General features: G+C 43.1%; 2 protein-coding genes across 2 annotated transcripts in view; one reads left to right on the top strand and one right to left on the bottom strand.

The window, feature by feature from the left end:
• Positions 1-3,567, bottom strand: part of cdc25b (cell division cycle 25B) — a 34,039-nt gene extending 30,472 nt beyond the window's left edge. Inside the window, exons 1-5 of the mRNA XM_061925147.1 lie at positions 3,053-3,567; positions 2,885-2,967; positions 2,695-2,746; positions 926-964; positions 770-803 (exon numbers count right to left, since the gene is read on the bottom strand). Coding sequence (XP_061781131.1) covers positions 770-803; positions 926-964; positions 2,695-2,746; positions 2,885-2,967; positions 3,053-3,261 — 417 coding nt within the window. The 5' untranslated portion in view covers positions 3,262-3,567. The remainder of the gene's footprint in view (positions 1-769; positions 804-925; positions 965-2,694; positions 2,747-2,884; positions 2,968-3,052) is intronic.
• The window catches only part of haus2 (HAUS augmin like complex subunit 2), an 87,920-nt gene that overhangs the window by 41,796 nt on the left and 23,720 nt on the right, over positions 1-22,404 (top strand). The gene's annotated exons all lie outside the window — the stretch shown is intronic.

Genomic DNA, 22,404 nt, shown 5'->3' with positions numbered 1-22,404 from the left:
AACAAGAAGTCGATGCTTTTCAATTTAGTGTATGAACGATTTCATAAGATTCTATACGGTGTATGAACGAGTCGATTGTATGGTTACATTTATTGATGGACATGTTTTTTTTACACCACAAAAGAACAAAAGAATCCCTTCCTGTGCGTACACTCCTCATTTTAGAGGATAAATAGTTGGACCTTGGCCCGAGCGCTAAGACGAGATCTGTCCAAGCTAAGTCTATGAGCATGAACTGATGAAAACTATTCGGATGCGAGGCCAAATGTAAGACAACTGATTAGTTGGATGCCATGAGAAGAACAATCTGATGAATGAGAACACGCATAGGCACATTCACCTTCAAATATATAAAAAGCCCATTTTAGTAGTCAAGTATTTCTATTTTTTAAAACAAAACACATATCCCCAAAAAAGGCAAACATGTCACAACTCAAATATATTTATTTTCCACGAGTCAAGTCAAGGATTTGTATAACCTACCCTGAACTGTGTGGAAACACAAACCACACCGGTCTACAGAAATCTAACGTCCTCGGAACTTAATGTATGAGTCAGTATAGAACGTGCTGCAACAGTACATGAAAGCTATGTTTCACTTAACACACACACAGATCACTAACAATATCATGTTATACTACAAAAGCAGTGTTTGAAAAAACATATAGTGATGGTGTTGTTACATTTTGAGCCAGTGACATACACCATCTTCAACTGATTTCTGATGTCTACCACTTGTGCCCATAAAGAGAAAACATGCTTTACTTACTGGTAACGAGTTGTTTCGTCGAATTGGCATCTTGCTGTAAAAGAAGGGAAGCAGAGCAATGCATCAGCACGGGATCAATAAGGCAGGTGAAAACGGTCCCAAGGTAAGGGCGCTTCACGGGTTCATAATTTGAGGTAAGCAAGAAAAAACATTTACTCTCTGACTCTGCTGGACTGTTGAATGGCCTTCTCAAAACTGTAAAGTCGGAAAGAAAAAGAGATTAAAATTGGGACAAACCAACCGAATAAGACAAACCGGGATATTCAACTGAATCGTTTTGGGGGTCACGTTTCCAAAAATCTAAGGAGGGACGTTTCCCTTCACTATTAGTCTTGTTTTGTTCATTCCGCAGACACAGCGTGCTGTATATTTGATTTTGGTCTATTTATTTTGTCAGTAACAGGAAAAAATATGAGTCTCTCAAGTTATTTTGAACTGAACTCGCAGGCCACCAGTTGAATAGCCCAAATGATGATAAAGAGAAACAATATCAACAATATCAATAGGGATATCCGATAATGGCTTTTTGCCGATATCCGATATTCCGATATTGTCCAACTCTTTAATTACCGATACCTATATCAACCAATACTGATAAATACAGTCGTGGAATTAACACATTATTATGCCTAATTTGGACAACCAGGTGTGGTGAAGATATGAGTAAAATTAACTGTTAAAGGTTAGTACTAGTAGTGGAGCAGCAGCACGCACAATCATGTATGCTTACGGACTGTATCCCTTGCAGACTGTATTGATATATAATGTAGGAACCAGAATATTAATAACAGAAAGAAACAACTCTTTTGTGTGAATGAGTAAATGGGGAAGGAAGGTTTTTTGGGTTGGTGCACTAATTGTAAGTGTATCTTGTGTTTTTTATGTTGATTTAATAAAAAATAAATACAAAAAACGATACCGATAATAAAATAACTGATACAGATAATTTCCGATATTACATTTTAAAGCATTTATCGGCCGATACTATTAGACCACTGTTTACAGCTTGTGAGCAAGATTAAAATGTTAACGCAATGATTTGCCAATGTGTCTACAGTGGTCCAAGTTCTTCTACAGAACAGGAACACTAGTGTTTTTAGGGATTGGCTGAAAAAATGTTTGTCCCAAGTTTTGAACTGAACTCGGGGGGCCGGATGGTGTCAAATCTGAGCCGGATTTGCTCAAGGCAGTGGAAAAAACTTGAAACAAATCTATTGAGGAAGGTGGGGATCTGAGTGGCTGGTCAGGAGGACGTGTGTAGGTCCACCTGTATGCTAAACAATGATGGAGGAAGGGCAGCTGCACACATGGGCTAATCCTCCATATGCCTGCTCCCTGTCCCATTCAATGCTGGCCGCAAAGAAAAAGGGGGGCACTTGTTCTCTTGGGGTGCCCTCATTTCAATGCATGGAGTAACGAAAAAAAAAGCCTTGAGCGCTCCTCCTCCTTTTCATATAACACAGCATAGGCAGAATGTGCCAAGAGATGGAGGGGGTGTGCTAACCATTAAAACCCAGGGCAGGCGAATGAATGACCCCCCCTGCCTACCGACTCCTAGCAACTCAACAGCTGTGAGGGTCTTTGGGAGCAAATGTTGTAAAGGAACTCGCAGATCAGTTGGCAGCAGATGTCTGCATAGGACACCTAAGGGCACCCAGGATTAGGAAGTGGTCGAAATAAAATCTAAATGTTATTTTTGTAACAGTTTTTAGCTGTGCTTTACTATTGAAACTGGACTAAATTGTCACCACTGGAACAACCACTTTAAGAAACATTCTAAAATATTCTGAGGGTGGATTTTTTTAAAAGGAAATGGTGGAAGTTCTAATTCCTAACATTAGAAAGGGTGTTTGGTGGGGTTGTTGGTAAGGAGCTGGAGTAAGCTGATGGATTAGAACAGATGCCAGTCGGACAGTCAAACAGACCTTTCATCCATTTCCAGGGCATCCGTAGGGCTGGGGGTATCCATGCCGAGGCCTGGAAGACAAAATGCGTTTAACGCATCAGTGGTCATTCAGAACAAAACTAACGCCACAATTGTCCAGGGGGGGCTGAGTGATGCATTTATTACTCGAGTGCTTCAGTTAGGCAGACAAAAGCTTCTCTGGGACTCACCAGCGTCAGAGGAGACGTCTGAGGCAAAAGAGGGGACCTTTTCTAGGCGAGCATGCTTCTTCCTCTTCGGTGTGTCGAATTCGCTGATGGCAGGAAACAACAGCGGTGTTAAGTGTCGTTCGAAGTGTGTGAATGTTCCTACAGCAAAACTTGTCAAGCATAACATACCTTCCCAGTCCTACTAGTTTGTCCATGTCCATGGCCAAGTTGGTGATAGGCGAGAGGACCGCCGTCGGTCCTGAGGAGAAGAGCTTCTTGCGGTGAGCCGAATGGATGTTCGCGTCCGACAAAGACCTGCAGGAAAGGCCGGGGATGTCGTCAGGCCTGCTTCTGGAAACGGCGCCGACCGGACTGATACTGCCCAAAATGTTGTCCATTTCGCTGCTGTTTTCAATTCGGTCGACCGTGAAGATGCTTGGAATTGGAGGGGCTTTTGTTTGGAATGGAATGTCTGCAGGAGGGGGACGCCAATCAGCTAAGCGAGCTAACCATCGAGCTAGTTGCGGAAGTTACGCCGACATGCCTAGACTGACAGCCCAACACCATCAGGGATTAGCCGAGGTGGATAAAATGTGAAATGAAGCCCTTTGGAACTGCTAGAGCCGCATAGTGTTGAGTGTCAGGCAGCTACCACACTCATGTGTCCCCGACAGGCTTCGCTTTCTGCGGGAGAAGGACGACTCGGTCTTTTTTTATGTTCAAAATACAACCTCCGAATCCGCTTCATCCAATCAGATGCACCGCTCCGTCTCGGCGACCAATCACAGAAGAGAACTGCTGGAACATTCCCGGATGTAACGCAATGTTTAAATTTCCACCTCCATCCTTTGTTATCTTTAATGTATACTTTGCTTTTAAATATATCGATATTTCCATCCATCCATTTTCTACCGCTTATTCCCTTTGGGGTCGCGGGGGGTGCTGGAGCCTATCTCAGCTACATTCGGGCGGAAGGCGGGGTACACCCTGGACAAGTCGCCACCTCATCGCAGGGCCAACACAGATAGACGGACAACATTCACACTCACATTCACACACTAGGGTACTTTGCTTTTAAATATATCGATATTTCCATCCATCCATTTTCTACCGCTTATTCCCTTTGGGGTCGCGGGGGGTGCTGGAGCCTATCTCAGCTGCAATCGGGCGGAAGGCGGCGTACACCCTGGACAAGTCGCCACTTCATCGCAGGGCCAACACAGATAGACGGACAACATTCACACTCACATTCACACACTAGGGTACTTTGCTTTTAAATATATCGATATTTCCATCCATCCATTTTCTACCGCTTATTCCCTTTGGGGTCGCGGGGGATGCTGGAGCCTATCTCAGCTACAATCGGGCGGAAGGCGGGGTACACCCTGGACAAGTCGCCACCTCATCGCAGGGCCAACACAGATAGACGGACAACATTCACACTCACATTCACACACTAGGGCCAATTTTAGTGTTGCCAATCAACTTATCCCCAGGTGCATGTCTTTGGAAGTGGGAGGAACCCGCGTATTTGACAGGTGCTAGTCCTAAGTGTCCCAATACTTTTGTCTACTTGTAGTCTGAAGTGTCCCAAGACTTTTGTCTAGTGTACCTACCTTGTCTGCATTGTGTGGGCACGTTGGTGCTTCCTGCTTTTGAGCAGCCATCTTAAAAAAAACAGCACCGCAGGAGCATCAGTGCAGCGGGTCTTTGAAGGGTCATAAAATCAAAACCGGAGCAGGTATCACAACTCTTTCGCCAACTTTCAATCTCTCTCCTGTGTTAGTTTGAAGCCGAAACAACAAACGGGCTCAGAGGAGATAATTTTTGAAGAAAGGTGACCGGTTTTTACAAAAATGTTGTGTTGAAGGGGGAATAGCAAACTTCCTGTATATTTTTGCTGGGGGTTGTCAATTTATGAAATGTAGGTCTAAGTGAGACCTACGGAGAGGTTTTTGTTTCATGTCTCTCCGACCTTCCCAGTGGGAGTTACAGGCAGTTTTGTCATTTTTTTCTTCCGAGGAGCAGTTTTTTCTCCGTTTAATAAAAAAATTGCTGTAGAGCGCAATTTTTGAATTTGGGGTTAGGTTTTTTTATTAGATCACAGTTTTTGCCAGTCCTGATGTGTGCGTTCAGTTCGGTGAGTTTTGAAGCATGTTAAGGGGGTCAAATTACAGCGCAAAGAGGCAAAAGTGACTGTTTTTAGTATTTCATTTCATTCTATTCAAGGACATACATGGTAAATGGTAAATGGGTTGTACTTGTATAGCGCTTTTCTACCTTCAAGGTACTCAAAACGCTTTGACACTATTTCCACATTCACCCATTCACACACACATTCACACACACATTCACACACACGTTCACACAGTGATGGCGGGAGTTGCCATGCAAGGCCCTAACCACGACCCATCAGGAGCAAGGGTGAAGTGTCTTGCTCACGGACACAACGGTTGGTAAAAGTTGGGGATCGAACCAAGAACCCTCAGGTTGCTGGCACAGACTCTCCCCGCCCCGACATAAAATACACCTTTTCACATACATCTTTCGGAATGACGAAATAGCTATTCTTGAAGGCAAACAATACTAACACTTTACAGTGTATGGAGTAACTTATTGCATTTCAAATTATTCCTGTGAGATATGTTTTCTTTACAGTTATCATTTATGTTGACGTGTTAAAACAAATAGGCTAGTAGGCTTAAGTATTGGGCTTAAAAAGTCTCAGTTTGTCATGTATTTTTATTAAAATTTTACAGCAAACTTGTTCCTAGCTTTTTTCTGCTTCGTCACCTCTGAACGATAGGAATAGTAGTAAGTTTTCTGTTAATCCCCGGTGAAGGTGATGGTTTGATTACCAGTCAAGGTATTCGGTTTAAACATTGAGCTAAATCATAATGTGATTGTCTTGTTGTGGCAACCCTCAGTGGATACATTTGAATGAGTTATTTATTTTATTACAGTATATTAAATTAATTAAATTATTTTGCACTAAACATAATATTACTTATCTTATTATTTTTATTTTATATTTAATTACAATTTCTTTCATGTATTTATTATTTTTTAGTTATTATATATTTATTTATTTATTAATACATTATTTATCAACATTAAGCTAAATCATCATGTGGTTGTCTTGTTGTGGCAACACTAAGTGGATACATTTGAAGCACAGTTATTTATTTTATTCTGTTAAACTAATTAAGTTACTTTGCACAAAAAAAAACTATATTATTCATCTTATTTATTTATCTATCATTTATAGTTTTATTTATTTGTTATTATTTTTTAATTATTATTTATTTGATGTATTCATCAGTGTTTTTCCCCATGTGTATTCATATTAGCCCAAAGCAAATAGTATAAACATTTTTTAACACAAATTAAAAAATGGCAAAAAATAAGATTTCTGTTACATGGTATACCACTTCTGTGGTTTGTGGCAGAGGGCAATGGTTTTATTACCGGTCAGGGCATTCGGTTTAAACATTAAGCTAAATCATCATGTGGTTGTCTTGCCGTGGTAACCCTAAGTAGATACATTTGAATGACAGTTATTTATTTTATTCTATTAAATTAGTTGAATTATTTTGCACTAAACATACATATTATTCATCTTATCTTTTATTTTGTATTTAATTATAAAAAAAATTTATTGGTTTATTATTTTAGTTATTATTTATTTATTAATACATTATTTTTCAGGGTTTTTTTTCCCCCATGTATTAATATCAGTCCAAAGCATTCAGATTCAAGTCAAATAGTATAAAACATGTTTAACACAAATTAAAAAAGGCAAAAATAATAATAAAAGAACCCTCCCATGTTGGTGGGGGTGAAGACAATCTGGTCAAAATTGTATTTATTTTTGCAGGAGATGGCATCAAGTTTAAACATGTGTTTTGCCATGCGTGCTATACGTTTGATTCTATCACAATTCAAGCAAACAAAAAAAGCCAAGCAAGATTGCGCCATGTGAGATGAAAAAGTGCCAAACTTTCCATGCAAGCTGTCACGTTGTCTGCTTTGTATCCGGGTGTTTATTTTCTCGCCTCATGTTGCGCGACATTTTGCAGTAGCAACGCAAAAGTTGAACAGGAAACAGCAAGTGGGCATATACAAATACTGTAACATTGGACGGGTGAACAATGGTCTTTACTCAAAGATGTCAAGAAATGCTGACACGTTGTATGATCTTTAAACTGGTTTACTGATCACGCTAATTTCAAGCACACACACACACACCACAAGTGAATGCCATGCATACTTGGTCAACAGCCATACATGTCACACTGAGGGTGGCCGTATAAACAACTTTAACACTGTTACAAATATGCGCCACTCTGTGAACCCACACCAAACAAGAATGACAAACACATTTCGAGAGAACATCCGCACCGTAACACAACATAAACACAATAGAACAAATACCCAGAACCCCTTGCAGCACTAACTCTTCCGGGACGCTACAATACATTGCACCGTAACATAGTGTCATCAACAAAATAACATACTGTCTCCCTGGATGAACCACCCCCCCTTCCCCCCGTTGTCCTGCAAAAGTCTGTTTGCATTGCGGGACGAGGCGACAACGTGCGCCATGACCTCGAACCTGTGCAATTGACCTGGCCCACCTGAAATATGAATGATCTCCTTTGCATGTAAATGAATTTTAATGAAGTTCCCAAAGATAGCTACGGCTTCCCTCCCTGTCTCTGAAAGGACGGAACAAAAGACTCAACCCCCCCCCCCCCCGAGTAAAACCTCCTCTTGACGCTTCATTTTCTCACCCAAAGCTACACGGACTCCCCCGCAACTCACCCATTTCACTGTTGCAGGCTACATGCAGATATATTTTAAAGCTCCAATGTCTTATAACTCAAGCTTACAATACCCAAAACCAGTGAAGTTGGTATGTTGTGTAATTCGTAAATAAAAACCGAATACAATGATTTGCAAATCCTTTTCAACTTATATTCAATTGAATAGACTGCAAAGACAAGATATTTATTGTTCGAACTGAGAAACTTAATTTTTTTGCAAATAATCATTAACTTAGAATTTAATGGCAGCAACACATTGCAAAAAATGTTGTCACAGGGGCATTTTTACCACTGTGTTACATGGCCTTTCCTTTTAACAATATTCAGTAAACGTTTGTGAACTGAGGAGACCAACTTTTGAAGCGTTTCAGGTGGAATTCTTTCCCATTCTTGCTTGATGTACAGCTTAAGTTGTTCAACAGTCCGGGGGTCTCCGTTGTGGTATTTTAGGCTTCATAATGCGCCACACATTTTCAATGGGAGACAGGTTTGGACTACAGGCAGGCCAGTCTAGTACCCGCACTCTTTGACTATGAAGCCAAGCTGTTGTAACACGTGGCTTGGCATAGTCCTACTGAAATAAGCAGGGGTGTCCATGAAAAAAGACCTTGCTTGGATGGTAACATATGTTGCTCCAAAACATGTATGTACCTTTTAGCATTAATGGTGCCTTCACAGATGTGTAAGTTACCCATTTCCCAGTTCACGTTTCTGGATGTGCTGTTGATAAATGGCGTTGGCTTTGCATAGTAGAGTTTTAACTTGCACTTACAGATGTAGCCACCAACTGTAGTTACTGACAGTGGTTTTCTGAAGTGTTCCTGAGCCCATGTGGTGATATCCTTTACCCACTGATGTTTTTTGATGCATGAGGAAGTGTGAGGGGCTTAATGCTCTCCTTGGTAAAGATAATAAGTCTGCTATTTGTCAAGATATTTACTCCAAGTCTGGATTTTTGGCAAAAATGTCTTCCCCGTCGTCTTCATAAGCATTCATTTGTTGTAATATGTCGTGAATATAGCCTCAAGATTGTTAGCACTTAACCCTTAAATGGAAGTCCCCCTTGGTGAAAGTCTTTATCGATCGCCACTGTGAAAATTAGATATATTTAGTGTTCTTTCTTAATTCATAGTCATGTTTGAAGTAACTAGTATTTTCCCATGTAGTGTGTCTTCTCGTGACCTCCTTGCTTTTATCTTATGTCAGGTAGTAAATTATTTATTTTGTCTTAAGGGCTCCTGTTTGTCGGCCCACGGAGCTGTTTTGGCCAGTTCCTTATCTGTTTTGAAGTAGCAGCTGCATTTCTCTCTGGGCGGGAGGGGCTGTTTTCACTCTACGTAAGCTAACTCTTTTTGTTTGAATTTAGACCTCGCTTGTTGATGCTATTGATGCGTTGTAAGGGCTGGTCTCCTAGTAAAACTTGGCCAAGTATTATTCTGTCTCGGTGGTCCTTTTTACTCAACATGTCATCCAAAAGAACTTGGGAGTGACCAGTGTGTTTTATTCCCTGAGAGGAAGACTGGTCGCACGCAACAAATGGGGGCTCGTCTGGGATGACACGTTGAGGATTGGACGTCTATTGCACTATTCTGGACAGACTCACCTGGCCAAAACAGAAACCCAGGTAAGGAGAGCCTTTTGTAAAATCTGCATTTTTTTCCCTGAGAGGAAGACTGGTCGCGCGCAATGACAGCAAGTAAATTAGACAAATACTGCACTGTAAAACAGGAAATGTATATACAGTCGCGATCAAAAGTTTACATACACTTGTAAAGAACATAATGTCATGGATGTTTTGAGTTTCCAATCATTTCTACAACTCTTATTTTTTGTGATAGAGTGATTGGAGCACATACTTGTTGGTCACAAAAAACATTCATGAAGTTTGCTTCTTTTATGAATTTATTATGGGTCTACTGAAAATGTGACCAAATCTGCTGGGTCAAAAGTATACAGGTAAAAGCCAGTAAATTAGAATATTTTGAAAAACTTGATTTATTTCAGTAATTGCATTCAAAAGGTGTAACTTGTACATTATATTTATTCATTGCACACAGACTGATGCATTCAAATGTTTATTTCATTTAATTTTGATGATTTGAAGTGGCAACAAATGAAAATCCAAAATTCCGTGTGTCACAAAATTAGAATATTACTTAAGGCTAATACAAAAAAGGGATTTTTAGAAATGTTGGCCAACTGAAAAGTATGAAAATGAAAAATATGAGCATGTACAATACTCAATACTTGGTTGGAGCTCCTTTTGCCTCAATTACTGCGTTAATGCGGCGTGGCATGGAGTCGATGAGTTTCTGGCACTGCTCAGGTGTTATGAGAGCCCAGGTTGCTCTGATAGTGGCCTTCAACTCTTCTGCGTTTTTGGGTCTGGCATTCTGCATCTTCCTTTTCACAATACCCCACAGATTTTCTATGGGGCTAAGGTCAGGGGAGTTGGCGGGCCAATTTAGAACAGAAATACCACGGTCCATAAACCAGGCACGGGTAGATTTTGCGCTGTGTGCAGGCGCCAAGTCCTGTTGGAACTTGAAATCTCCGTCTCCATAGAGCAGGTCAGCAGCAGGAAGCATGAAGTGCTCTAAAACTTGCTGGTAGACTGCTGCGTTGACCCTGGATCTCAGGAAACAGAGTGGACCGACACCAGCAGATGACATGGCACCCCAAACCATCACTGATGGTGGAAACTTTACACTAGACTTCAGGCAACGTGGATCCTGTGCCTCTCCTGTCTTCCTCCAGACTCTGGGACCTCGATTTCCAAAGGAAATGCAAAATTTGCATGGTTGGGTGATGGTTTGGGGTGCCATGTCATCTGCTGGTGTCGGTCCACTCTGTTTCCTGAGATCCAGGGTCAACGCAGCCGTCTACCAGCAAGTTTTAGAGCACTTCATGCTTCCTGCTGCTGACCTGCTCTATGGAGATGGAGATTTCAAGTTCCAACAGGACTTGGCGCCTGCACACAGCGCAAAATCTACCCGTGCCTGGTTTACGGACCATGGTATTTCTGTTCTAAATTGGCCCGCCAACTCCCCTGACCTTAGCCCCATAGAAAATCTGTGGGGTATTGTGAAAAGGAAGATGCAGAATGCCAGACCCAAAAACGCAGAAGAGTTGAAGGCCACTATCAGAGCAACCTGGGCTCTCATAACACCTGAGCAGTGCCAGAAACTCATCGACTCCATGCCACGCCGCATTAACGCAGTAATTGAGGCAAAAGGAGCTCCAACCAAGTATTGAGTATTGTACATGCTCATATTTTTCATTTTCATACTTTTCAGTTGGCCAACATTTCTAAAAATCCCTTTTTTGTATTAGCCTTAAGTAATATTCTAATTTTGTGACACACGGAATTTTGGATTTTCATTTGTTGCCACTTCAAATCATCAAAATTAAATGAAATAAACATTTGAATGCATCAGTCTGTGTGCAATGAATAAATATAATGTACAAGTTACACCTTTTGAATGCAATTACTGAAATAAATCAAGTTTTTCAAAATATTCTAATTTACTGGCTTTTACCTGTATATACAGAAATGTTAATATTTGGTTACATGGGGCGCTTCCGTCAGTTTACCCCAGGGAAGCTGTGGCTACAAATGTAGCTTACCACCACCAGGTGTGAATGAATGATGGGTTCCCACTTCTCTGTGAGCGCTTTGAATATCTAATAATAGAAAAGCGCGATATAAAATCTAATCCATTATTATTATTATTATTACTACATGTCTGTTGGCAAGTTTCACTGCAATAAGGCGCTTTTGGTAGCCATCCACAAGCTTCTGGTTGAATTTTTGACCACTCCTCTTGACAAAATTGGTGCAGCTCAGCTAAATTTGTTGGTTTTCTGACATGGACTTGTTTCTTCAGCATTGTCCACACGTTTAAGTCAAGACTTTGGGAAGGCCATTCTAAAACCTTAATTCTAGCCTGATTTAGCCATTCCTTTACCACTTAATAATACTTCCACCACCATGCTTGACGGTAGACTTGGTGTTCCTGGGATTAAAGGCCTCACCTTTTCTCCTCCAAACATATTGCTGGGTATTGCGGCCAAATAGCTCATTTTTTGTTTCATCTGACCACAGAACTTTCCTCCAGAAGGTCTTATCTTTGTCCATGTGATGTCAGATGAAACTAAAATTGAGCTGTTTGGCCACAATACCCAGCAATATGTTTGGAGGAGAAAAGGCGAGGCCTTTATCAAATTCAAATCAAATCAACTTTATTTATAGAGCACATTTAAAATTTACCACAGTGCTGTACAATGAACAGGTTAAAAGATAAAACGAGTACCGAGCAAACACAACACAACACAAACAGAACACGATAAAAAAATAAATAATTAAAATAGAATTAATAAAAACATAAAAACATAAAAACAGGATCACAGCAGGTGTATTATGGGGCGCCATTGCAGGATGGATATCACTCAGTGTTAAAAGCCATGGAATAAAAGTATGTTTTTAAGAGAGATTTAAAAACAGGAAGAGAGGAGGCTTGTCTAACACTCAGGGGTAGGTCGTTCCAGAGCTTGGGAGCAGCAACGGCGAAAGCTCTGTCACCTCTAAGCTTCAGCCTTGTGTCAGGGACCGTCAACAGCAGCTGATCGGCTGATCTTAAGGATCGGGTGGGGCAGTAAGGCTGAAGGAGGTCGGAGAGACAGGTTGGCGCGAGGTTGTTTAGACATTTAAAAACAAATAAAAGGAGTTTAAAATGTATTCGGTAACGCACAGGGAGCCAAGAACACCAAGCCTACCGTCAAGCATGGTGGTGGTAGTATTATGCTCTGGGCCTGTTTTGCTGCGAATGGAACTGGTGCTTTAAATGGGACAATGAAAAAGGAGGATTACCTCCAAATTCTTCAGGACAACCTAAAATCATTAGCCCGGAGGTTGGGTCTTGGGCGCAGTTGGGTGTTCCAACAGAGCAATGACCCCAAAGACATGTCAAAAGTGGTAAAGGAATGGCTAAATCAGGCTAGAATTAAGGTTTTAGAATGGTCTTCCCAAAGTCCTGACTTAAACGTGTGGACAATGCTAAAGAAACAAGTCCATGTCAGAAAATCAAAAAATTTAGCTGAACTGCACCAATTTTGTCAGGAGGAGTGGTCAAAAATTCAACCAGAAGCTTGCCAAAAGCTTGTGGATGGCTACCAAAAGCGCCTTATTGCAGTGAAACTTGCCAAGGGACATGTAACCAAATATTAACATTGCTGTATGTATACTTTTGACACAGCAGATTTTGTCACATTTTCAGTGGACCCATAATAAATCCATAAAAGAAGCAAACTTCATGAATGTTTTTTGTGACCAACAAGTATGTGCTCCAATCACTTTATCACAAAAAAATAAGAGTTGTAGAAATTATTGGAATCTCAAGACAGCCATGACATTATGTTCTTTACAAGTGTATGTAAACTTTTGATCGCGACTGTATAAAACTTAAAAATATTTAGAAAATGCTTTAAAAAGTTGAAAAAATAAATGTTTTTGAAAAATCTGCGATGTACTGTGGTGAAGCCGTGATATTTAAGTACGATATATCGAGGGACTTTACAGTGGTACATACATTACCCAGTGGAAGCTATTTATTTATGATTACCATGAATACTGTATGGATTTAAAGTAGAACTGTCAAAGTTAACGCGATGATAACGTGTGAACTAAAAGTTTATTTATCGGCGCTCGTTTTTATAACGTGCGATTAACCCACATGCGTCCTGACTCCTTTTTGACCCTTGTTCCATTCCGTAGAATGGGAAATGCAATGGCTTTCAGTTACTGTCCAGCCATAAGCGGGAAAATGGCGAGCAGAAATGCACAAAGAAAAGGGTACATTATGGAAATCGCAGATCAAAAATCAGGACAAGTCGTTCTCTCGACAAAATGAGACTATTTTATCTTTGATTGTTGTAAGACGACATCAAAGGAACGAATGCAGCTAGCGCACTTTACCGCTTGCAGAAAGGTGGAGCTTTACTTCCGGGTTTGGATTACGGTTGAGTGCATTGAAAACATCAAATGTAGATAGTTACACTAACTAGTAAGATGGGGTAAAAGCTCAGCAGAGAGGAAAGATAATGTTGTTTATTCTTGTCACAACGACAAAAAATGTCAAAACACCTCTTCTCAAACCAAGCACACACTTCCGGCTTCACAATGATTCCATCTTTTTCAATCTACTAATAAAAGTTTCAATCAATCAATCAAAAACAAAATTAATAATGTCTTATGCTTTGTCAAATGTTTTTTGTAATGTAATCTGTGATATTTCCACCTAAATAATTGTTTTTCTGCCAGATTGAAATAAAGTGTATTTTCTTTTATAGCTTGTTCTGATTGATAGTCAGCAATTACAGAATGTTTGGCAGGCTGTATACTACATTTTAATAATAAATAGAGACGGTTCAACATTGTCACGCAGCAATATGAAGATTATTAACTTGTGCAACATGTAATGTAATGTATCAGAAGCACTTATTCAGTTAGAAATATCACAAATTACATGACCATTAAAAAGGGGAACCGGAGGGTGTGTTCTAACTATCGTGGGATCACACTCCTCAGCCTTCCCGGTAAGGTCTATTCAGGTGTACTGGAGAGGAGGCTACGCCGGATAGTCGAACCTCGGATTCAGGAGGAACAGTGTGGTTTTCGTCCTGGTCGTGGAACTGTGGACCAGCTCTATACTCTCGGCAGGGTCCTTGAGGGTGCATGGGAGTTTGCCCAACCAGTCTACATGTGCTTTGTGGACTTGGAGAAGGCATTCGACCGTGTCCCTCGGGAAGTCCTGTGGGGAGTGCTCAGAGAGTATGGGGTTTCGGACTGTCTGATTGTGGCGGTCCGCTCCCTGTATGATCAGTGTCAGAGCTTGGTTCGCATTGCCGGCAGTAAGTCGGACACGTTTCCGGTGAGGGTTGGACTCCGCCAAGGCTGCCCTTTGTCACCGATTCTGTTCATAACTTTTATGGACAGAATTTCTAGGCGCAGTCAAGGCGTTGAGGGGATCCGGTTTGGTGGCTGCAGGATTAGGTCTCTGCTTTTTGCAGATGATTTGGTCCTGATGGCTTCATCTGGCCAGGATCTTCAGCTCTCACTGGATCGGTTCGCAGCTGAGTGTGAAGCGACTGGGATGAGAATCAGCACCTCCAAGTCCGAGTCCATGGTTCTCGCCCGGAAAAGGGTGGAGTGCCATCTCCGGGTTGGGGAGGAGATCTTGCCCCAAGTGGAGGAGTTCAAGTACCTCGGAGTCTTGTTCACGAGTGAGGGAAGAGTGGATCGTGAGATCGACAGGCGGATCGGTGCGGCATCTTCAGTAATGCGGACGCTGTATCGATCCGTTGTGGTGAAGAAGGAGCTGAGCCGGAAGGCAAAGCTCTCAATTTACCGGTCGATCTACGTTCCCATCCTCACCTATGGTCATGAGCTTTGGGTTATGACCGAAAGGACAAGATCACGGGTACAAGCGGCCGAAATGAGTTTCCTCCGCCGGGTGGCGGGGCTCTCCCTTAGAGATAGGGTGAGAAGCTCTGCCATCCGGGAGGAGCTCAAAGTAAAGCCGCTGCTCCTCCACATGGAGAGGAGCCAGATGAGGTGGTTCGGGCATCTGGTCAGGATGCCACCCGAACGCCTCCCTAGGGAGGTGTTTAGGGCACGTCCCACCGGTAGGAGGCCGCGGGGAAGACCCAGGACACGTTGGGAAGACTATGTCTCCCGGCTGGCCTGGGAACGCCTCGGGGTCCCACAGGAAAAGCTGAACGAAGTGGCTGGGGAGAGGGAAGTCTGGGCTTCCCTGCTTAAGCTGCTGCCCCCGCGACCCGACCTCGGATAAGCGGAAGAAGATGGATGGATGGATGGACAACGACAAAAAATGTCAAAACACCTCTTCTCAAACCAAGCACACACTTCCGGCTTCACAATGATTCCATCTTTTTCAATCTACTAATAAAAGTTTCAATCAATCAATCAAAAACAAAATTAATAATGTCTTATGCTTTGTCAAATGTTTTTTGTAATGTAATCTGTGATATTTCCACCTAAATAATTGTTTTTCTGCCAGATTGAAATAAAGTGTATTTTCTTTTATAGCTTGTTCTGATTGATAGTCAGCAATTACAGAATGTTTGGCAGGCTGTATACTACATTTTAATAATAAATAGAGACGGTTCAACATTGTCACGCAGCAATATGAAGATTATTAACTTGTGCAACATGTAATGTAATGTATCAGAAGCACTTATTCAGTTAGAAATATCACAAATTACATGACCAAACAACTTTAACAATTAAAGCATGATCGTAACAATCCACATTTTGTGTTATTCATGAGTAAAACTGCTATTTAAACATGGTGTAACTCTTCCTCTGAATGCAAGGGCTCCGACAGCAGGAATACACATTTTTAATTCCTACAAAGTCTGGCAAGACACCAACGCACTGCAGGTAACCTTTTTTGTCAATAAAAGTGTTTTTATGTCCTTTTTGTGTTTAGCTGTCTAAAAAAGCATAATCTTTCCACAAAAAAAATCAATAAAGCAAACTAGTTGTCTAGTTATGGCAATAAAAACCTAAATTATCGTTCTAGCGTGCTTAATGATGAAAAATGATATCTATCTGCGATTAATCGCGATTAATTTTGAGTTAACTATGAACAAAGCGTCCTGATCTGTCAGCTCCGCCTGTCTGCTTTTTGTTGCAGGGCCTGGCTTTTGTTTCACGGGGCGGAGCCACCTTCGTGCGCACCTGTTACCAATTTCCTCCTCACTACTTAAGCTCTCCAGTCCAGTAGAGTCCTGATTATTCACTTTCGAGTCATGTTCATTTCCTCTGCTTTGGCTCCACTCACGCTTCTCGCTCCCGTGGCTCTGCTCCAGCATTGCCGTGTAGTGTTTGCAGTTTCTCCACTCTTTTTGTGTGCATCCTTAGTCATTTTTTGTAACTCCTCTTTGACTGCTCTTTTTGTTTGTATGTTTTTCCCAGCGTTGGGGTCCGAGTCCGGCAAAGCCGATCGTGACTCAAAGTGTGGTTAATCGCGATTAAATATTTTAATCCTTTGACAACCCTGATTTAAAGTCCTTATAAACCCTCGACACATTTCACACAGCTTTCACACACACTCACGAGCACTTCCTATGCTCTTAAAACACTCTAAAACCTACTTCATTTGAACAGGAAAACTTCAATGGGTACTCAAATGTCAACGATACTCAAAGGTACTTTAAAATCTGCTCTGCACTGAGACCACGGAGTGGCAAGGGAACTCTATAGTTCCATTAATAATAATAATAAAAAGGTTTAGAGGCTGGGGTGCAGTAAACCTTATCGTAAAAGCTATTTTAATTTGTCGAGTTGTACTGTACATAAAAACGAGCTAAGCTAGCTGCTTGGACCCATTTTGTAATCATAGCAGCTCCAAATACAAACCTACGTTACATGAACTGGCCTTAAAGTGTCTCATAATGTGTTGTTGTGGCCTTTCATGAAAAATAAAGACTTTTCCCAGACAGGCATGTTTTCCAGAGACTGTAATCCGTTTCCAGATAAGGTGTGTCAACAGAGCCAGATAAGGTGTGTCAACAGAGCCGGTCTTGTTTGAAGTTTGGATCAAGTTTTCGGACATTTTGACATGATTTGTGTTCGATCACAGCTGATTGATTTAGATGCATGGACATGAAGAAGACTCTAAAACGGGTTTTTCAGTCAAGAACGAACCCACGCATGGAGACGGTCGGTCATACGACCCCCGACACCCCCCACCTCGCCCCCTTCAACAAACACAACCACCTCCCTGGTGTCCATGCAGACTATTGTTCTGTCTTTTGATCCCCCACCCCGCACTCTAAAGCGTCAACGCGGCCAAACCTCCAACTGGCACAAGATATCCCCTCCCCGAAACACACGCATGGACTTCCAGGGTGAGGGCAAAAAAGGAGCAAACATCTGCCCCCCGAAGGAGAGGGACAATAAGACGACAGCCTCCAGTCTGGACGAGAGGAGGGAAAAGACAAAAGGAGAAGTAGAAGAAAGGGACGTGGGGGTGAAGGAGAGAGAGGATGATGGAGTGAAGTGATATGCCTCATACAAACTTGTGGAAATCTTTGTTTTCAAGGACATGTCAACTGACTTTGCCATTTTTAGTTTCATAAGAATCTGCCTTTGAATCACTTGACATGGCTTTGTATCACAAAAGTGATTCAGTCACATATTAATAGTACCCCCCCACCTCGCCCCTTTCAACAGTTCAGTAGAAGCATTTAAGTCCCATCTTAAAACTCATTTGTATACTTTATATAGACCATACTTGCCAACCTTGAGACCTACAATTTCGGGAGGTGGGGGGTGGAGGGCGTGGTCGGGGGCGTGGCTAAGAGGGGAGGTGTATATTTACAGCTAGAATTCACCAAGTCAAGTATTTCATATATATATGACCTCGACTGCGGATGTTGTGGATCGGTGGAGGGAATACTTCGAAGACCTCCTCAATCCCACCGACACGTCTTCCTATGAGGAAGCAGTGCCTGGGGAATCTGTGGTGGGCTCTTCTATTTCTGGGGCTGAGGTTGCTGAGGTAGTTAAAAAGCTCCTCGGTGGCAAGGCCCCGGGGGTGGATGAGATCCGCCCGGAGTTCCTTAAGGCTCTGGATGCTGTGGGGCTGTCTTGGTTGACAAGACTCTGCAGCATCGTGTGGACATCGTGGGCGGTACCTCTGGATTGGCAGACCGGGGTGGTGGTTCCTCTCTTTAAGAAGGGGAACCGGAGGGTGTGTTCCAACTATCGTGGGATCACACTCCTCAGCCTTCCCGGTAAAGTCTATTCAGGTGTACTGGAGAGGAGGCTACGCCGGATAGTCGAACCTCGGATTCAGGAGGAACAGTGTGGTTTTCGTCCTGGTCGTGGAACTGTGGACCAGCTCTATACTCTCGGCAGGGTCCTTGAGGGTGCATGGGAGTTTGCCCAACCAGTCTACATGTGCTTTGTGGACTTGGAGAAGGCATTCGACCGTGTCCCTCGGGAGGTCCTGTGGGGAGTGCTCAGAGAGTATGGGGTATCGGACTGTCTGATTGTGGCTGTCCGCTCCCTGTACGATCAGTGTCAGAGCTTGGTCCGCATTGCCGGCAGTAAGTCGGACACGTTTCCAGTGAGGGTTGGACTCCGCCAAGGCTGCCCTTTGTCACCGATTCTGTTCATAACTTTTATGGACAGAATTTCTAAGCGCAGTCAAGGCGTTGAGGGGATCCGGTTTGGTGGCTGCAGGATTAGGTCTCTGCTTTTTGCAGATGATGTGGTCCTGATGGCTTCATCTGGCCAGGATCTTCAGCTCTCACTGGATCGGTTCGCAGCCGAGTGTGAAGCGACTGGGATGAGAATCAGCACCTCCAAGTCCGAGTCCATGGTTCTCGCCCGGAAAAGGGTGGAGTGTCATCTCCGGGTTGGGGAGGAGACCCTGCCCCAAGTGGAGGAGTTCAAGTACCTAGGAGTCTTGTTCACGAGTGAGGGAAAAGTGGATCGTGAGATCGACAGGCGGATCGGTGCGGCATCTTCAGTAATGCGGACACTGTATCGATCCGTTGTGGTGAAGAAGGAGCTGAGCCGGAAGGCAAAGCTCTCAATTTACCGGTCGATCTACGTTCCCATCCTCACCTATGGTCATGAGCTTTGGGTTATGACCGAAAGGACAAGATCACGGGTACAGGCGGCCAAAATGAGTTTCCTCCGCCGGGTGGCGGGGCTCTCCCTTAGAGATAGGGTGAGAAGCTCTGCCATCCGGGGGGAGCTCAAAGTAAAGCCACTGCTCCTCCACATCGAGAGGAGCCAGATGAGGTGGTTCGGGCATCTGGTCAGGATGCCACCCGAACGCCTCCCTCGGGAGGTGTTTAGGGCACGTCCAACCGGTAGGAGGCCACGGGGCAGACCCAGGACACGTTGGGAAGACTATGTCTCCCGGCTGGCCTGGGAACGCCTCGGGATCCCCCGGGAGGAGCTGGACGAAGTGGCTGGGGAGAGGAAAGTCTGGGCTTCCCTGCTTAAGCTGCTGCCCCCACGACCCGACCTCGGATAAGCGGAAGAAGATGGATGGATGGATATATACATATATATATATATATATATATATATAAATACAAAATACTTGACTTTCAGTGAATTCTAGCTATATATTTATTTTATTATATATATGATAATAATATATATATATATATATATATAAAAGAAATACTTGAATTTCAGTGTTCATTTATTTACACATATACACACACATAACACTCATCTACTCATTGAGTTAAGGGTTGAATTGTCCATCCTTGTTCTATTCTCTGTCACTATTTTTCTAACCATGCTGAACACCCTCTCTGATGATGCATTGCTGTGTGGCACGCACAAAAGTGCTTTCATCAAATGCACTAGAGTCTGGAATCTTCCATCTCTCCCGAGCATGGCCCAAAACCGGTCAATCTTTGCTTCCTGAGGAAGATCTTCACGGCCAAGCACTTGGTAGTCCACTACTTCTTCCCGGAGGCTATCCAGGTCCAATCGCAGCTGCGGCTTGGAACTTACAATCGTATTTCTTCATTTTACTCGTTGTCGACGTCGCCACGGCTGTATCTTCCTCGTTCTTCTGCTTTGTCTCCTTGTTGTGTGCGCAGTTGTGCACTGCACTCTCTAAAAGCCCTAGATGTTATTGTCACATACGCATGTACAGTAGATGGCAGTACCGTCCTGTTTAAGAGTGTCACAACATTGCTGTTTACGGCAGACGAACTGCTTTACGGTAGACGAAAACGTGACTGCTGTTGTTGTGTGTAGTTGCCACGCTGGGAGGACGTTAATGAAACTGCCTAACAATAAACCCACATAAGAAACCAAGAACTTGCCCTCCATCATTCTACAGTTATAACGTGATTGGGCAGGCACGCTGTTTATATTGTGGGAAAGCGGACGTGAAAACAGGCTCACTCAGGTCCGCATGTAGCTGGAGGGGGCGTGGCCTCCAGCTCCGCCTGAATTTGGGGAGATTTTCGGGAGAAAATTTGTCCCCGGAGGTTTTCGGGAGAGGCGCTGAATTTCGGGAGTCTCCCGGAAAATCCGGGAGGGTTGGCAAGTATGATATAGACCCCCTTTTAGACCAGTTGATCTGCCGTCTCTCTTTTCTGCTCTGCCCCCCTCTCCTGCATGGAGAGTGTTGCGTGCGACCAGTCTTCCTCTCAGGGAATAAAACACACTGGTCAAGCCCAAGTTCTCTTGGATGACATATATGTTGAGTAAAAAGGACCAACGAGACAGAATAGTACTTGGCCAAGTTTTACTAAAGCTTTAGGAGACCAGCCCTTACAACGCAATAATAGCATCAGCAAGAAGAGATCTAAAAGTAAGACAAAAGGAGTTAACTCTTATAGTGAGAAGGCATCCATAGTCATGTTTAAAACAGCTAGTATTTTCCCATGCAGTGTGTCTTCTCGTGACCTCCTTGCTTTTATCTTATGTCCGCTAGTAAATTATTTGTTTTGTCTTAATGGCTCCTGTTTGTCGGCTCACATAGCTGTTCTGAAGTAGCAGCTGCATTTCTTTCTGGGCGGGAGGAGCTGTTTTTGTTCAACATAAACTGAATCTTTTTATTTGGATTTAGACCTAGCTTGCTGATGCTATGGTTGCGTTGTAAGGGCTGGTCTCCTAAAGCTTTAGTAAAACTTGGCCAAGTACTATTCTGACTCTGTGGTCCTTTTTACTCAACATGTCATCCAAAAGAACTTGGGATTGACCAGTGTGTTTTATTCCCTGAGAGGAAGACTGTTGTTCTGCAACTACCTTCTCCAAGATTTTAGACACAACGGGAAGGATAGAGGTAGGCCTGTAATTGTTAGGTGTGCCCTTTTCGCCTGTCTTGTGGATCGGTTCTACAAGGTTTTATATATATATATATAATTCCGGATAAGCGGTTGAAGATGGATGGATTGATGTATATAGTACACAGGAACATCTGCAACCAGTATAGAATAGAAGTACCCAAATCCCAATGGGCCATACCACAGAAGGTGGCTGAGAACAATAGGGCCAAGGTTCTGTGGGATTTCAGCTTCCAGACTGACAAAACAGCTTCTGGCTAACCAACCAGACATAGTGGTGGTGGACAAAGAGCAGAAAAGGGTGGTGGTGATAGATGTGGCAATCCCAGCGGATGCCAACATCAGGAAGAAGGAACACGAGAAACTTGAGAAGTACCAAGGGTTGAAAGAGCGACTGGAACGGATGTGGAAGGTCAAGGCTAGCGTGGTCACCGTGGTAGTGGGGGCGCTCAGAGCAGTAACCCCCAAACTGGGAGAGTGGCTCCAACAGAGCCCAGGAACAACATCTGAAGCCTCAGTCCAGAAGAGCGCAGTCCTAGGAACAGCCAAGATACTGCGCAGAACCCCTCAAACTCCCAGGCCTCTGGTAGAGGACCTGAGCTTGAGGATGACAAGTAAGTCGGACACGTTTCCGGTGAGGGTTGGACTCCGCCAAGGCTGCCCTTTGTCACCGATTCTGTTCATAACTTTTATGGACAGAATTTCTAGGCGCAGTCAAGGCGTTGAGGCAGGCACGTGCACACATAGGGCCCTATGGGTGCTTGAGCCCCTGCCCTTTTTTGCCTCTCTTAAAAAGTGCCCTCTGCCTGTGTGTGTGTGTGTGTGTGTGTTTTTTTTTTTCTTTAAATAACATTAATA

Source organism: Nerophis lumbriciformis, linkage group LG29 (assembly GCF_033978685.3).
Source record: "Nerophis lumbriciformis linkage group LG29, RoL_Nlum_v2.1, whole genome shotgun sequence".
In the NCBI taxonomy this organism is placed as follows: Eukaryota; Metazoa; Chordata; class Actinopteri; order Syngnathiformes; family Syngnathidae; genus Nerophis; species Nerophis lumbriciformis.
This window is presented reverse-complemented; position numbering and strand designations above follow the sequence as displayed.